This window comes from Trichosurus vulpecula, chromosome 2 (assembly GCF_011100635.1).
Source record: "Trichosurus vulpecula isolate mTriVul1 chromosome 2, mTriVul1.pri, whole genome shotgun sequence".
Taxonomy (NCBI): domain Eukaryota; kingdom Metazoa; phylum Chordata; class Mammalia; order Diprotodontia; family Phalangeridae; genus Trichosurus; species Trichosurus vulpecula.
Genome location: NC_050574.1, coordinates 41,638,303 through 41,655,289, shown reverse-complemented (window position 1 = coordinate 41,655,289; position 16,987 = coordinate 41,638,303). Strand labels below are relative to the sequence as shown.

The 16,987-nt window shown below is 48.4% G+C and overlaps 1 protein-coding gene across 1 annotated transcript; it reads right to left on the bottom strand.

The window, feature by feature from the left end:
- Positions 1-1,483: 1,483 nt before the first annotated feature.
- Positions 1,484-5,784, bottom strand: RABAC1 (Rab acceptor 1). The gene is made up of 6 exons (XM_036742877.1): positions 5,382-5,784; positions 5,194-5,279; positions 3,640-3,855; positions 3,254-3,351; positions 1,914-2,015; positions 1,484-1,799 (listed from the first exon to the last, which is right to left on the bottom strand). The coding sequence occupies exons 2-6, from the start codon at positions 5,256-5,258 to the stop codon at positions 1,708-1,710; spliced, it is 573 nt and encodes a 190-aa protein (XP_036598772.1). The 5' UTR covers positions 5,259-5,279; positions 5,382-5,784; the 3' UTR covers positions 1,484-1,707.
- Positions 5,785-16,987: the final 11,203 nt, after the last annotated feature.

Here is a 16,987-nt window from a genome sequence, read left to right as displayed (position 1 = left end):
CCCTGTTTGACTTCAGTTACACAAACTTGTGTGAGCTGAGGGCACTTAGGGGGGCCAGACGTTCAGGGAGGGAGGGAAGGATGTTCAAGAGGTGGAGGGAAGCTGATTAAGGCTGCCTCCCAGGTGTGAATGGGGCAATGCTCCCCTGCCTGCTGGCCTGTTCTGCAGCTAACACCCAGGGAGAGTGTTGCTGTCTCCCCTACCTGCCAGGGGCCCTGGTGGCTATGAGGACCTCCTTGCGGGCTACTCAAGGCGTCCAGGTTAGCCAATCCCCTCCCCTGATCTATCCCATGGAGCCCTAGCTTTGGCCTTGGAGGACCCCACCCTCTATGGCCTTTCCATTTTCCATGGGTCCTTACCCAATCAAGTCCCTAATACAATCCTGCATTGCCTTCCCATCCTTGTTCCTCTTCATCCCTCATGAGCTGCTCCATCCCAGGAGCCCGCCATGCAGTTCTCCATTCTCCACTGGGCTTCCATAGTCCTTTCATGTTCCTCTTTCATGCTGCTCCTGCCCCTCCCTATAGGCCTCCCCTCTATATCTCTAGCTCCTTTCCTCTAAACCCACTCATCCCAATCTCCATCTATTCCCATGGAACTCTTCCATGGCTGTCCGAAGTCATCTCCCATAGGACCCCCATTCCTAGCTCCATCCAAATCTCCACAAGTCTCATCTGTTCTCTAAGCAGAAGCCCCCCCATTATCCATAGCCATCCAGCCTTGCCCCCATCTAACCTCTGTCTCTACTCCTTAAGAGTTCTCCCCTCTGCACCTAAGCCCACATCCCCATGACCCTCCCATCCCCATCTCTGTCTTCTGAGGCCTTCTGACCCCATTGGACACCCCCAACTCTGTCCTCAATCTCCATCCTCTCCCCCCAGACACATCCTATTCTCAGAGTCTCCTCATCATCTCTCCCCCACCCTTTTCCTCTCCTCCAGGGATCCATAGCTGAGGACTAGCTGGTCATGTGTTGCTGTCCAATCTGTGGCCTCTGCCAGATGGCACACCAGCAGGATAACTCCACTATCTGAAATAAAGGCAGTTCCCCATCTCCAAAGCCTCAAGCAATTCCCTAAGGCAGTGTGGCCTGAGGATTTGCAGTCAGAGGGCAGGGATTCTGTTCCAGGTCTGCAACCAAATGTGTGACCTTAAGCAAATCCCTGCTTGCTCAACACCTCAGTTTCTCCTATACAACATGGGGCTGGCCTGCATGATCTATGAGGGCCCTGCTTGCTCTAGACCTGTTTCTCCTATACAACATGGGGCTGGCCTGCATGATCTGTGAGGGCTTTTGCCCCTCTAGCCCTCTGACCCATCCACTCACAGCTTCCCAAGGGCTCTGCCAGCATCCCCACTCCCATTCCCTCAACCCCAGCTCCATATGAAGGCCTTCGGGGGCTCTCAGACATCTCAAGCATCAAGATCCCAGAAGTCCCTAGGACTTAGCACCACCCCGCCATGGCAAGGTTCATCAGAAATATGCTATTGATGGGCACACAATGCAGGGTGTTGGCCAAGGCCACACTCCTATGCAAAGGGCTGGACTTTATTCTCAGACTATGTTTCCCCTCTGCCAGGCTCCCAAACTCTCCATCTGCTCTCCTGGAGGGAGGCCCCAGGCAAGGCTGGCAAGGTTGGGCACAGGAGGGGGCCAGCAGGCTTGGTCTCCATGGCTCTGGCCTCCCTGCTCTGGGTGGGGGGCCTTCACACAGGCTCCATCTGCAGCTCCTCCCCTTCGGTGGCCGCCTCCAGCTGGTGGAAGGCTGCATGGGACCCGATAACCACCAAAGTGGCTCCTGGAGCCAGAGGGGAGGACAGCAAGGTCAGGCACTAGAATCCCACTCCCCGCAACACCCCCCCCCCCCCAACACACACACACACTCCCTCCTCCCTCACCAGAACATACTTACCCAAGACCCAGAAGACAGCTGAGCCAGCTCCAGCCAGCCAGAAGAAGGGGAAAGAGATGCCCCCTGCCAAGGCATACTGATGTGCTGGGCTCACCTCTCGGCCTGGTGGAGACAGGGCAGGGGACATGGGGATGAGCCATCTTTCGGGATCTAAGATTCCGCCAGCCCAGTCCACCCCAAACACTGCTCACTCCCACCAGAATCACAGAATGGGAGAGGTGGAACTTTAATCTAGTCCATACACAAAGAGGAATTCCTACCATAACAGTCCTTAGCTGTGCATGCCAAGCTTCCGTGGATGACCTCCTGAGAGGCAGAAGCCCCTTCTCCTACACTGCTGCCCACCTCCCTCATGGTAGGTCATCCTGAGGCCCCTAGGGAACTCCTTCCTCCAAACTTTTCCTTGTGTTTCTTTTTTTTTTTTAAATTTTAATTTATTTTTTCCCCCATGCATTTCAAGGCCCAATTCCAGGAACTCCTCACCAACTCCCCTCCCCCAAGGGGACCTCTTTCCTTCTAGGAAAAGGTCCATTAGCAATAATCCCTCCTGCAGAGAAGCCCTCCTGGACAGCCCAAGGAGCTCTCTGTTCTTCAAGGATCAGGTCACACAGCACCTCCTTCCAGAAAAGCCCTCCCAGGGCCACCCTAGGCTCCCTCAGATAAGATCTGTCAATGTGGGTAATGGGCTCCACAACCTTTGGGGCCCTTCTACCTCTTACACCTATGCTCAGATAAAAGATGCTGCCCTTTCCCAGGAGCTCCTGGTCTGGGACGGAAGACTGAACAAGAGAACACCAAAGCCAAAGAAAGCACTGATCCACATGACCCCTCATTTTACAGGCCTCAGGTCCAAGTTAACAAATGTCTGAAGCAAGATCTGAACTCGGGTATTCCTGACTCCACATCCAGCACTCCTAGTTGACCTGAGGCTGGGCACAGATAATTAAACAGAGGCCTCAGTTTTCCTCTCCGTGAAAAGGGGGGAGCTCAAGCCTTTAAGTGCTCTGAGGGCTGCTCAAACGAGGCCTGTGATGAGCTCCAGGCCTAGAAGGTCCCTAAGGCCCTTGCAGGGCTCCTGTGATTCCCTGGCTGGGAGGGAAGCAGGGCCACTGGCACCACCTGGCTGTCTAGGTGTGGCCAGCTGGGACACCTGGGACAGTGGATGGGGGAGACCAGGGTCTTAAGATTCAGCAAAGGGAGTATATCCTCAGGGGCTGTATGGCCCAACTGCCTATTTTATCCACGAAGGCCTTGGGGGGCCGGTCCCACGGGTGGCTGAGGCAGAGATGGGGTTTCGAAACCTGGAACCCTCTCCCTGGGGGATGCAGGGGCAGCCTCACCGAAGAGGACCAGCTTGGACTGCAGGGTACGCAGGTAGAGGATGTAACAAGCTCCGAAGAAGACGGCCAAGGCCACCAAGAGCATGGGGGACGTGACCCTGTGGGAGCACGGGAAAGACTCAGAGGCTGCACGAATAATGTGCCGGAGTAGAGAATGCCGGCCTGGAGGAGGGCCAGGGCCATGGGCTAGGACCCTGGCTGGAGGGCGGAGCTTACAGAGGAGGTGCCCTGGAGGCGGGCTCACAGCCAAGTGGGGTGGGGGGAGGTTTCACATTAAGTTTGCACCGTGGAGGTGGGGCCTGCACTGATTAACGACCTTAGGGGCCTGGGGCTCCAGCAGAAGTTTGCGCCCTGGGGGTGAGGTGTTGGGGAGGGGCGGGGCTCACACGCAGTACAGGATGAGGCCCAGGAAGACGAAGACGTAATTGCTTTGGTAATGCTCCACGTTGCGCACCAGGCGCTGGCACAACTCGCCAAGGTTTCGAGGCCTCGAGAAGCGCCGCTGGTCCAGGAAGGGGCCCCAGGGCCGGATGGTGGCCCGTCGCTGCTCCAGCCACTCCCGGCCAGCTAAGCCTGCCGGCAGTAGCTTGGGCAGCAGCGTCCTGGGGCAGAGAAGGAAAGTGGCTCAGTAGAGGATAGGAGATAAGGTGCAGGAGGAGGTAGGGGACCAGGACACCTCGAGGGGACTAAGGAAGAAGGATACCTGAAGGGGGCGGAGCTGAGGGATCAGTACGCCAAAGTTCCCCTGCCAGGGGCAGGGCAGAAGGAGTCAATACAGCTGGGTCCCTGATAGGACCCGGGGGTTCAAGACCCTAGGATTTCCCAGGGGGCGTGGCTGTGGGTCAGGAAATCGGTGGCCCTATGGGGTGGGGCTGGGGATCTGGACACCTGAGAAGGAGGTAGGGCTAGTGGTGGCTGGGGGTCTGGACGTCAGGGTCCCAGAGAGGAGAGTTTGGGAGGTCAGGATACAGGATCCTGAGGCGGCGAGGTTTCTGGGAGATGAGAATGGGGGTCCAAATTGCTAGGTCTTGGGGGTGGGGTTTGACAGTACTTTCTGGGTCCCAGGGGGTGGGCTGGACTCATGCAGGGTTAGTGGTTGGAAGGGACTCGGCATCTGAATTCCTGGCTCCTGGAGGATGGGAGTCTAGACTCCTGGGTGAAGGGGTAGAAGTGGGGAGCCTGGACTCCTGAAGGGTCAGGAAGAGACCAGGTATCTTAAGTCCTGCATACTGGGGGATGGGATGGGGGTCTGAACTACTGGGTAAAGGGGTAGGAGTGGGGGGGTCTGCACTCTTGCAGGGTCAGGAAGGGACCAGGTATCTGAAGTCTTGGATACCGGGGCATGGGGTGGGGGTCCGGACTCATGCAGGGTTGGGGTATGGATGAGACTGGGCATCTGAATTCCTGGTTCCTGGGGGATGGGGGTCCGGACTCATGCAGGATTGGGGTGGTGGTGCACGGGACTGGGTATCTGAATCCCTGGGTCCCAGAGCATGAGATAGGGGTCTGGACTACTGGGCAAAGGGGTAGAAGTGGGTGTTGTGGACTCTTGCAGGGTTGGGGTATCTGAAGTCCTGGATACCGGGGGATGGGGTGGGGGTCCGGACTCATGCAGGGTTGGGGTGGTGGTACACGGGACTGGGTATCTGAATTCCCGGTTCCTGAAGGACTGGGGTCCGGACTCCTGAGTAAAGGGGTAGAGGTGGGGGGCCTGGACTCCTGCAGGGTCAGGAAGGGACCAGATATCTGAAGTATTGGGTATCAGAGGTAGGGATGGGGGTCCGGACTCCTGGGCAAGGGGGTAGGGACGGGGGTCCAGACTCATGCAGGGCTGGGGGATGGACGGGACTGAACGTCTGAATTCCCGGTTCCTGGAGGACGGGGGTCCGGACCCCTGGGTCCCGGGTGGTGGGAGTTTGCAGTCCTAGCTCCCTGCTCACTTGGCACTGAGCCCCGGACCCTCCTCCTCCGTCCCGGGGTTAAACAAGTCGCTTCCCGCCGCCATCGTCTCCAACAGCTCCTACGGCTGCGGGGGGGAGAGCAGGGAGAGTCTCGTCGCCGCCTCCGGGACGTCCCCCGGGGTGCGCCCCCTCCCCATTCTCCCGCCCCCCGCCCCCTACTCGCTTACCCTCAGCTGCTGCAGCCACCGCCTGCGGAACCGATGTGGCTGCGGGACCGTTTGTCGTGACGAGGAGGCTGCTGGGAGTCGTAGTCTGAGGGGTGTGGTGGCGGCTGTAGTTCCTCTTCTGAGCTGGGTCCTGGGCTACCGGAGCGGAGAAGCGTGGGAGCAAGGCATCATGGGAGATGTAGTCCGGAGGCGGGAGGGCCCGGCCGGCGCTCTCCGCTGCTCTCTCTGATCCCTAAGGTAGGGCTTTGGGGGAAGTCGATTCAGGATAATGCGACAGCTGTAGTTCCTGAGTCTGAGGGAGCATGGCGTTGTGGGAGCTGTAGTCCTTAGGCCCAAGAAATGGCTACGGTCTTAGGTCATTGGGATTGTGGGAGCCGTAGTCTTCTGATACGAGATTGAAGATGGTTGTAGCCCTCAGGCAGAGGGCATTGTGGGAGTTGTAGTCCTTGGGCCTCAGAAATAGACGCGGTCTTCTGTCATTGGGATTGTGGGAGTTGTAGTCTTCAGGACTAGGGTAGTCGGAGAGCTGACTCCAGGCTAGTTTGGCGAGACCCCCAGTGTGGCAAGGGCTGACTCCCATGTGTAGCCTAGGTGTGTCTGGGAGTGGCTCTAAGGGAGACATCTCTAATAGGCATTTCTGGCCTCTTCTCCCTTTCATTCCTGCTGCGGGGGAGGGGGGGAAGTAGGAGGCAGGGGCCAGAGGCTGACCGCTCTGCTCTCCTCGGAGAGAGGGTAGGAGGCTGGACTTCTATCTGCTCCTTCCATCTTGTCATCTAGGAAATGTGATTGTCAGGGTCAATCTTACTTCTGATGGCTGTTTCGTTATTAGGGGAGAGCAGGACCCACCCCAAGTTTTCTATTCAAGGCTTGACTCCTTTCCCCTCAACCACCAGGTCCACAATGAACACACATTGGAAGTAGCAAAGAGACCCATTTTTTCCAAGTGGATAGAAAAACAAATCAGAGAATGTCTACATAGGAGATTTTATACCAGACAGTACAGAGTGAAGGAGCTCTCCCATTGGGAACGACGCAATTCAACTAGAAGGAGAGAGCCCCTTAGATCTGGTGGGGGGTGGGGGTTGGGGGAGGAACTCTCCAAAATCTTTAGTGTAGCGTGTGGGGGGATAGGGCCACAATGGAGACTGCTCTCTCCTCTCATGTTGGCTTCTTCCCAGGCTTTTCCTTCATCCTGAAGTGGGGTTAACATCAAAGCTAGAAGCCAGAATTGCCCAAGGGGACTGTGGAGCCTCGAGAGACTCAAAGCTTGAAGAGGACACAAAAAATGAGAGACTAGAAATCTCTTCCTCTTCCTCCTCCTCCTCCTCCTTCTCCTCCTCCTGCTCTTCTTCCTCCTCTTCTTCTCCTCCTCATTCTTCTCCTTCTACTCCTCCTCCTCCTCTTCTTCTCCTTCTCCTCCTCCCCTCCTCCTCCTCCTCTTCTTCTTGTTCTTGTTCTTCCTCTTCTTGTTCTTGTTCTCCTCCTCTTCCTTCTCCTCCTCCTTCTTCTCCTCTTCCTCCTCTTCTCCTCCTCATTCTTCTCCTTCTACTCCTCCTCCTCCTCCTCCTCTTTTTCTTCCTCCTCCTCCTCTTCTTCTTGTTCTTGTTCTTCCTCTTCTTGTTCTTGTTCTCCTCCTCCTCCTCCTTCTCCTCCTCCTCCTCTTCCTTCTCCTCCTCCTTCTCCTCCTCCCCTCCTCCTCCTCCTCTTCTTCTTGTTCTTGTTCTTCCTCTTCTTGTTCTTGTTCTCCTCCTCTTCCTTCTCCTCCTCCTTCTCCTCCTCCTCTTCCTCCTTCTTCTCCTCCTCCTCCTCCCCTCCTCCTCCTCCTCTTTTTCTTCCTCCTCCTCCTCTTCTTCTTGTTCTTGTTCTTCCTCTTCTTGTTCTTGTTCTCCTCCTCCTCCTCCTTCTCCTCCTCCTCTTCCTTCTCCTCCTCCTTCTCCTCCTCCTCCTCCTCCTCCTCCTCCTCCTCCTCCCTCTCCCTCTCCCTCTCCCTCTCCCTCTCCCTCTTCTTCTTCTTCTTCTTCTTCTTCTTCTTCTTCTTCTTCTTCTTCTTCTTCTTCTTCTTCTTCTTCTTCTTCTTCTTCTTCTTCTTCTTCTTCTTCTTCTTCTTCTTCTTCTCCCTGAGTTCAAATCCAGCCTTAAACTCTGAGCAAATCTGTCTCCATCTCAGAAGTTTTCTCATCTGTAAAATGGGGATGATAATAGCACCTACCTCCTAAGTATGGTGTTTGGAAGAGTACTTGTAAGAATAAAATGAGATAATATTTGTAAATCTTAAGGCATCTACAAATGCTGGCTATCAGTATTAAGTGCAGCTGGAAGGAACCTCAGCCCCCTCTTGGGAGAGTGGTAGTCCTAGGATTTCAAACTGTAAAGCACAAACATTATTGTCCAACTCTTTCACCTGATAAATGGGTAAAGGGGAGAGAGGCATTTGTGGTTGTTCATGCCTGATTTTTCATTGCCCCATTTGGGGTTCTCTTGGCAAAGGTTCTGGTTCACCATTTCCTTCTTCAGCTCATTTTATGGATGAGGAAACTGATGCAAACAAGGTTAAGTGACTTGTCCAGGGTCACACAGCTAGGAAGTATCTGGAAGCATTCAGATCTGAACTCAAGACAATGAGTCTTCCTGACCCCAGGGTGGGCACACTATCTACTGTGCCACACAGGTGCCCCAGGAGAGGCCTTCTCTGGTTTCCCAGGACTCCACAGGTGCATGAAGGTGGCTGACACAGGGTATACTGTGGGACTAGTAGTTCTGGGCCACAGGAAATGGTTGGAAGCATAATTTCTGACAAACTGATCTAGATATTGACAAAATAATACTAATGGAACATTGTGGGAGCCTTAGCGTATGCCTAAAGACAGGGGTGTGTGGTAATAAATGTTTAACAACTGACTGAAAAAAATGTACTCAGAACACACATTTACATTTAATCTTCACTATTAACTTTTCATTCATTAATTTCTTAAGTCTGAACAATCAACAAAACAATGAATCAAGCCCTGCTTTGTAGCATTTTCTGATTTTCAAGGTGTAAATATTCATGTTGTAAACATAAAATTCAGCCCTCGGAGCTGGCGTGAGCTGCCCCCAGCACACCCCTGCACGTATCAGATTGTGGGGCCTATAGTGCCTAGGAGTTTTAATATTCAGGCACTTGATACAGTGTTGTGGGTCACAGGATACGGAACTCTAACAGTGGTCTAGTTCGATACTTTGTTTTACAATAGAGAAAGTGAGGTACACAAAGAGATGATGACTTCTCTAGGGTCATACAAATCCTGGAGTGTGTTTGGAGGCCAATAAAAATGTAACTACTGAAGTAGTTTCCATGATATTTGGTATCTCTTATTCTATGGCCTTGGCCATATGCAAGTACACATTTAGCTATTTAAGATTTTTGTAACAACAGATGCCAGCCCTCCTCTGTGAATGTAAACAAATGGATACTGCTTGTGATCGGGTATACTATGTGTATTATATTGATATATTAGAGCTTTTTCTTCCTAGTGATAGAACTCTTGCTGCCCTTCACTCCATAGAGATGAATTCATAAGAATAATCAGAAAGGAAAGTTGTAAACTCTTGAATAAAGGGTTTAAGTTTTCTTCAAGCTCAAACTCCATCTTCCGCTGGAAGCTTTTCTTGGTCTCTCTTCTCTCTCCCCCAACATTCCCCTCCTGTCCACGTGCTAGTGCCTTTTCCTCTGAGATTATCTCCCATCTACTTTGTACATGTCTTTTATGTGGCTACTAAATTACTTATCTCCACCATTAAAATATGAGCTGCTTTTCTTCCTTTGTCTTCCCAGCCAATTTAGTTCAGTTGCTGTTCAGTCATGTCTAATTCTTCATGAACATATTTTGGGTTTTCTTGTTAAAGATACTGGAATGGCTTTCCACTTCCTTCTCCAGCTCATTTAACAGATGAGGGAGCCAAGTCAAACAGGGTTAAGTGACTTGCCCAGGGTCAGACAACTAGTGAATGTCTGAGACCACATTTGCACTCAGGAAGGTGAATCTTCCTGATTCCAGGCCCAGGGCTTTATCTACTGTATGATCTGGCTGCCTGGGATGGATCAACTGACTCAACTGTTCTCCCTCAAAACTTTCCCTTAACAATGTGAAAAAGCTGTTTAAAGGCTATTTGGCCTTATACCCCTAAACTTCTGGGTAAATCTGTTTCAAAGTTGTGATCATGTTTTCAAAGTTGCAGTAATGCTCATCTCATTTGTTTATTTGTTTTTGGTAGTATACTAGTTTCTATAGATAACAGATTTTTGCATCTTGAACTAAAAAATGAAAGTTCAGTCTTTTCATCTCCCCACTGGACATCGCATTCAGTCACTGGGATGACTGGGGTCCAGAACATAGAAACCTTACTGGCACAGCTTCAGAGGAAAAACTTTTTTTTTTTTGGTATGTAAGGGATGTTTCTTGACATATGTCTGCCTTAGAGTTATGGAAGAAGCAGTTACTAAGTTGTCTGACTCAAAGTTCTGAGACAGCAGTTGGTCACTTGCATACGAGAAGCTTTCGAATATTGGATCAAAAGAAGCACGCAATCTGCTTTAGTTATTTGTAGGTAAAGGATTGGAGAACTTTTAGGTCAATAGCTAGGGAAATGGGGACACAGACTGTTTTATCGATCAATCAATAAACATTTGTTAAGTGGCCACTATGTGCCAGGCACTGTGCTAAGCACTGGGGATACAAAAAGAGGTAAAAGATAGTACTGCCCTCAAAGAGCTTACAATCTACATGTCTACAAAATAAGCTATATACAAGATAAATAGGAAATAACCAACACAGGGAAGGTACTGGAATTAAGATGGGTTGGGTAGATCTTCCTGTAGAATATGAGATTTTAGTTGGGACTTAAAGCCTGGGAAGCCAGGAGGTGGAGATGAGGAGAGAGATGCATTGTGCCAGGTATGGGGAACAGCCAAGAGGGTATGCCCAGAGCAGAGAGATAGAGAGTCTTGTTAGTGGAATAGCCTAGAGGCCAGTGTCTCTGGATTAGAGAGAACATAGAGGGGAGTAAGGTGTGAGAAAACTGGGAAGGTAGGAGGCAGCTGGGTTGTGAAGGGCTTTGAATGCCAAGCAGAGGGTTTTGAATTTGATTCTGGAGGCAATAAGGACACGGAGAGTGAGGTATAGAGGAGTCAGATGACTCCTAGGTTGTGAGCCTGAAGGACTGGGACAATGGTATCGCCCTCGACAGTAATGGGGAAGGTGAGGGGTTGGGGTAGGGCTTAGGGGGGAAAGACACTGAGTACTGTTTTGGACATAGTAAGTTTAATACGTCTATTGGACATGCAGTTTGAGATGTCTGAAAGGCAGTTGGAGATTCAAGATTGGAGGTCAGGAGAGAGACTGGGGCAGGAAAGGTAGGTTTGAGAATAGTCAGCATAGAGATTAAATCCTTGGATCACCAAGTTGGATGAAGATAATATGCCTGGTCCCAAATAGAAGTTGAGCATTTGATTACAAATCTTATGCTAAGGTGGGGTCCTTGGCAAACAGGATCTACCTGCTAAACCAAGAAAGGTTGGGGGAATGAAAGAGAGGGAACGAGAAAGAACAAATTTCAAAACGATGTCAGAAAAACAAAAACCAAAAACAAAGCTGCAACTGACATGTCACTTGTTACCAGGCTGATTGGTTGGAAAGCTCTCTACTGCCATCTGCTGCTGAGGAGTAGTAACCAAGGGAGAATTGTTTTCTATTATAATTTACTGTTAAAAAGAATAGAGTGAGACAAAGGTTACTTCTGCACATTGTTGCTGCTCCGAGGTGGAGGAGTAGAATCCTGCAAAGGACAGGAGGCTCTCGCCAAAGTTTAGGTTGAAGCCTTTTGCCTTTACTTCATCGCTATCCAGCAGAAGGTCCAGCTGAGCAGAGGAACAGCAGGTAGCAGAGAGGATCCAAGAAGCTGCCTGGGGGGTGGAGTGCTCTGTCTGAGAGACATTGTGCCCAGTGAGGAGTTAGTGCTTCATTTCATCAACACAATGGAAGCTTTTGTTTAGCCAGAGCAGTGGTTATCAAAGAACTTTTACAGAAAGTTATTGGGACAGAAAAGAGATACCAAAGTCTGCAGTTCCAAAGTTGTTAACTGTAACAGCAACCACACTGGCACACTCAGGATGGCTGCTAGCACAGGTTCTTTGATCTGCTTTTCTAAAGGAAAGCAATTTTGAAGAGTTCAACAATCTTAGTTTAATTAAACATATATATATCATTCACTTAGTTCAGGGGGAAAGTCAGCACCCTGAACTTCAGAGAAAATACAAACAGAGATTACAAGCAGAAATTACCAGTAGAGAAAATAGCACAGATCAACAGACATATCCAACTGTCTGACCACAGCAATATAGAGAGAGAAACACCAACATCTGGGTTTTCAAAGCCAGGGGGGCTCCTTAACCCAGAGTCTCCTCTGGCCAAATCACTGGAACACTCTTCCAATGAGTGAGCCCCAAAGCAAAATGCCAACCCCAGAGTATATATGCACTTTTCAGAGCCAGAGGGCACCATAACCCTCCTGACCCAGTGCCTAATTAGAAATTAGCAAAAGGTGTGAGCCTTCCTACAAACAAACCTCCTTTACTCAAGCTTCCCTTAATGGGCTCCACATGAGGCCTATTAATGGGCGGGGAAGATCTTCCCATTCTATTAACCTTACATTAACATACCCTTGACACATGTATTCCTTATAGGTGTGCCCTCCCAACACCTCTAGGAGTTACTATTCTGCCCCCACCCCAGTAACCCATCCTGTTACCATAGGCTTCTATGCAACAAGAGAACCAAATCAGGACTCAGACCTGGGGAACATTCTGTCTCATCTCCAGCTTTCTCAAGACTTCTGCTGAATGAAGAGAGTATCTGTCAATAAATCTCATTTACTGAAGAGAGCTAGGTTGGCACAGGGCATGGAGGGGCTTGTCTGTAATGATAACTTGCAGAGAAGGTGATAGTCTGCATTGGTACAGGGATAAGGGAGTTTCTTCATTGAGAATTTCCTATTCCAATGGTCAAAGAAAAAAACCATAATGCAACATTACTGTCACCATATCATCATCACTCAGCACAGTATTTGGCTCATAGGAAATACTACAGAAATGTCAGCCATTGTTACTACTACTGCTGCTGTAAATCCAAACATTTCTTCTTCAGAGAGAGATGGCCATCATGTTGTTAGACATGTCTCTACCCTGGACAATTTCAGAGAACATTTATAGGAATCTTGAGCAAGGAAAAAGTCATGAAATGTTAAAATGCAAGTGTGTTTTTTGTTTGTTTTGCCGGGGTAGGCTTAACATTCTAGAATAATAACCACTTAATCGTCTACAATAAGCATCTCTTGCTTGGAAAAAGATGCCTAAACCAGCAAGTCTCCTCATGCTTCTCAAACATGTCTCTCTTTAAACAAGAAATGCTTGAAGTTTGAAAAATATTACATTAACAAAAATGCCCTTTGTGTCCAACATACATATCCAAAACGCAGAGGAGAGTATTAATATTTTTCTTTGACCAATGACCAGCACTATCCTCACACTTTGCCTTTTTTTCTGTTCTTGGCCTAGGTTATTTTCCTTTCTGGGGGTTGATAATAAATCACAAAATCACATATTTGTAAAAGTAGGAAGTAACATGGATGGGAGAATCTGGTCAATTCCATTTTTCAGTTATTTTCTCCAAAACCAAAAAAGTAACCTTAACCCATTTGGTAAAAGAAGTAGATGACTAATTTGAGATTGGTATGCCAAGTTTGTGGGAGTGGTATTCTGAGTCATGAGGAATTCTTGGGGGGATCTGTTTTTGGAAGTCCTAGATGGATGATGATGAAGCGGGAGTCACAGAGAATTGTGGGATTGGTAGTTTGTGGTGTTGGAAATGGTGAGAGCTGTAGTGCCAGCAAGCACAGCATTATGGGAACTAGAGTTTGTTTGTGAGGATGGTATTGTGGGAGCAAGATCTCTATGGCATGAGGCATTGTGGGATCTGTAGTTTCTGAGAGTTATAGTTTCCATGCTGTGGAAATAATTGGTTTGGCTGGTTGTTGTCCTTCCTTCTCTAAGAGGACCAAAATGACATCACTATGCTAGAGTCAAGTTTCAGTTTGCCTGACTGTCCTGTGCCAGTGTCTCCCATGTCACACAATCAATTCCAAAGTTCTGAAAGTGTCATCGTATTGCTTCTTCTGACCACCATGTGAATGTTTGTCCTGTGTGAGTTCTCCATAAAAATAGTCTTTTTGGCAAGCATATGTTTTGCATTCGAACAACTTGGCCAACCCATTGGAGCAGCACTCTCTGAAGCAGAGTTTGAAAGCTTGACACTTTAGTTCGAGTAAGGACCTCAGTGTCTGGTACCTTATCCTGCTGGCTGATCTTCAGAATCTTCCTAAGACAATTCAAATGGAAGCAATTCTGTTTCCTGGCATGGCACTGGTATACAGTCCAGGTTTCACAGGCATACAGCAATGAGGTCAGCCAATGGTTCTGTAGACCTTCGGTTTGGTGGGCAAACTTCTGTCTCACACTTTCCTTCAGAGCCTCCCAAACACTGAGCTAGCTCTGGCAATGTGTGTGTCAGCCTCATTATCAATATGTACATCCCTGGAAAGTACACTACCAAGGTAAGTGAACATATCCACGACACTCAAAACTTCTCCATTTGCTGTAACCAATAGTTCCCTGTTTAGATGGTGTGGTGGTGGCTGATGGAGCACCTTTGTTTTCTTGGTGTTAATTGTTAGGCCAAAATTAGTACAAGCAGCAGAGAATTGATTCATACTTTTTTGCATCTCAGCTTCAGAGGCTGCATTGAGCGCACAATCATCTGCAAGCAGAAAATCACACACCAACACTCCCTCCACTTTGGTCTTGGCTTGTAGCCATTTCAAGTTGAAGAATATATCATCAGTGCAGTAGCTGACCTTGATGCCATTTTCATCTTCATTGAAAGCATTTGACAACATGGCTGAAAATATCATCTCTGCCCATTGAAACAATAATCTTGAAAGTAGAGAGCATGGAGGGAGCCGTAGTCTTTAGGCATGTGGCATTAAGGGAGTTGGATGAATAACAGAGAGTGCCTTTGTCAAATTTATGGGAGAACTCCCTTTATCTGATCACAATGCCTTATGACCTTGTTCTTCATCCTCACCTCCAATTACTTCCAATTAATCCACCACTCAGTTATTTCCCAAGCCACCATCCCTTCACTGGCTACACTCTCCTTCCTTTCCCATCTTGACCTTTTGGTCAAGGACTCTGTCCTCTACACTATCTTCTACATTCAAATTCCTTGCTCCTTGTCCCATCACAATCATGCTTTGCCAACCTCCAAGCTTTGATTACTCCCACCATCTGCAGCCTTTGCTTCTGTTTACATGCTGCTGAATGAAGCTGGAGAAAATCACAAAACTGTGCTGATCAAGTCCTCTACAAATTCAGGTAACAATCTCAATAGGGCTCTCACTGCTGCAAGGCAATGCTTTTACACCTCCCTAATCAATTAACTAACCCACTCATCATAGAAGTTACTTGAAATATTTTCATCCTTCTACAAGCCTCCTACAACACACACTCTCCATACCCTCTCAGCTGAGGATCTTGCCTCATGCTTTATTAAAAAAAAATTACTGAGAGCTTCCTCTTCTCTCCTCTTCATCTCAATTACTCAGACGTCTTCCTCCATCCCTGTCTTCCATGAAGGGGTGGCCATTCTCCTTGGAAACTCCTCTACATGTACCCTTGATCCCATTCTATCCCATATTCTCCAGTAGATTGCCCCTCTACCATCCCCATGCTCTCACCAATCTTCATTCTCTCCCTGTCTACTGGTTACTTCCCTATTACCTATGAAAATACCCATGTCTCCCATATCCTTCAAAACCCTCACTTTATCTGTCCATCCTTTTTAATTATCCTCCCATATCTCCCCTCCCTTTTGAGAGTGCCATCTACAATAGATTCTTCCACTTCCTTTCTTCTCATTTTCATCAATTCTGTGCAGTCTAGCTTCTAGCCTCATCAGTCAACTGAAACTGCTCTCTCCAAAGTTTCCAGTGATTGCCAATTCTAATGGCCCTTTCTCAATCCTCCTCATTCCTGACTTCTCCTTGTAATGTTAAGCAGGGTGGGACTTTTTTTACTGTTTTCTCTTTTGGAATGCTAAGGCAATCAAGTGCCTTTAATGAGTCTTTCCTCTCCTGATTGTTAATGAATCGGGCAGGTAGAGTGGGACCTTTTGCTGCCTTTTGTTTTGGAGTGCTTCTCAGCACTGAGGCAGTCCTGTGTTTTTGAGTCTTGCCTTTGTTTGAATCAAGATTCATTGATTGGAAACAAAGTATATGATATAGTGCTAGTGATTAAAGATCTTTCCCAAGCCCTTTTGCTAAGTAGGTCGCTGAGACCTCAGGGCCTTGAACAGGGTATATATGATCTGAGGTTGGTGTTTTGTTTTGGGGGCACACTCATTGGAAGAGTGTTGGTGATTTGACCAGACAAGACTCTGGGTAGCCATTGGAGCCCCCCCCCCCCCCCCCCCGCCAGATGTTAGTGTTTCTCTCTCTGGGTACTATGTATATAATGTCTGTGGTCAGACAGGTAGAAGCCTGTCTGTTGATTTGTGTTATTTTGCTCTGTTTATAATTTCTACTTGTAATTTCTGTTTATATTTGCTCTGAGGTTCAGGGTGCTGACTTTTACCCCTGATCTAAGTGAACGATATATGTATGTTTAATTAAAGTGAGATTGTTAACCCCTTAAAATTGCTTTCCTTAGAAAAGCAGATCAAAGAATCTGTGATAGCAGCCCTCCTATGTGCTCTTGTTGTTGGTCTTGTGGTTGGTCTTTCACCTCCACAGCAGTTGCTAGCAACATTGTTGTTACACTCCTCAGCCTTTGACACTTGATCACTCTCTCCTCCTAAGTATTTTCTTCTCTCTGGGTTTCTGTGACCCTGGTCTCTCCAGGTGGCAAAGTGGATAAAGCACTGGGCCTTAAGTGAGAAAGAGTTGAGCTTAAATACAGCCTCAGGACAAGTCATTTAACCTCACTCAGTCTCTTCCAATTTCCTCAACTATAAAATTGACATAATAATAGCACCTACCTCCCAGGGTTTTTGTGAGGATCAAATGCAACAATATTTGTAAAGTGTGTAATATAGTGCCTATTACATAGTAGGCACTCAATAAATGCTCCTTTCCTCCTTCCCTTCCTTCCTCCCTCCCTCCCTCCCTTCCTTCCTTCCTTTCTCCTTCCCCTCCCTCCTTCCTTCCTTCCATCCCCCCTCCTGTTTGACTGCTCTTTCTGTCTCTTTGTTGGATATTCATCTAGTTTGTGTCCTCTAACTGTGAGTATTTCATAGGGCTCTCTTCTTTTCTCCGAATAGAATGGAAGGGACTCTTCCTCTGTAGTATCCATTTCAGTAATCTCATCAGCTCCCCTGAGTTCAATGATCATCTCTTTGCCAATGATTCCCAGACCTAACCTTATGTGTCTAACCTTAGCCTCTCTCTTGAGCTCCAGTCCTGCATCACCAGCTGCCTTTTGGATGCCTCACACTGTAGCATCTTAAACTCAACATATC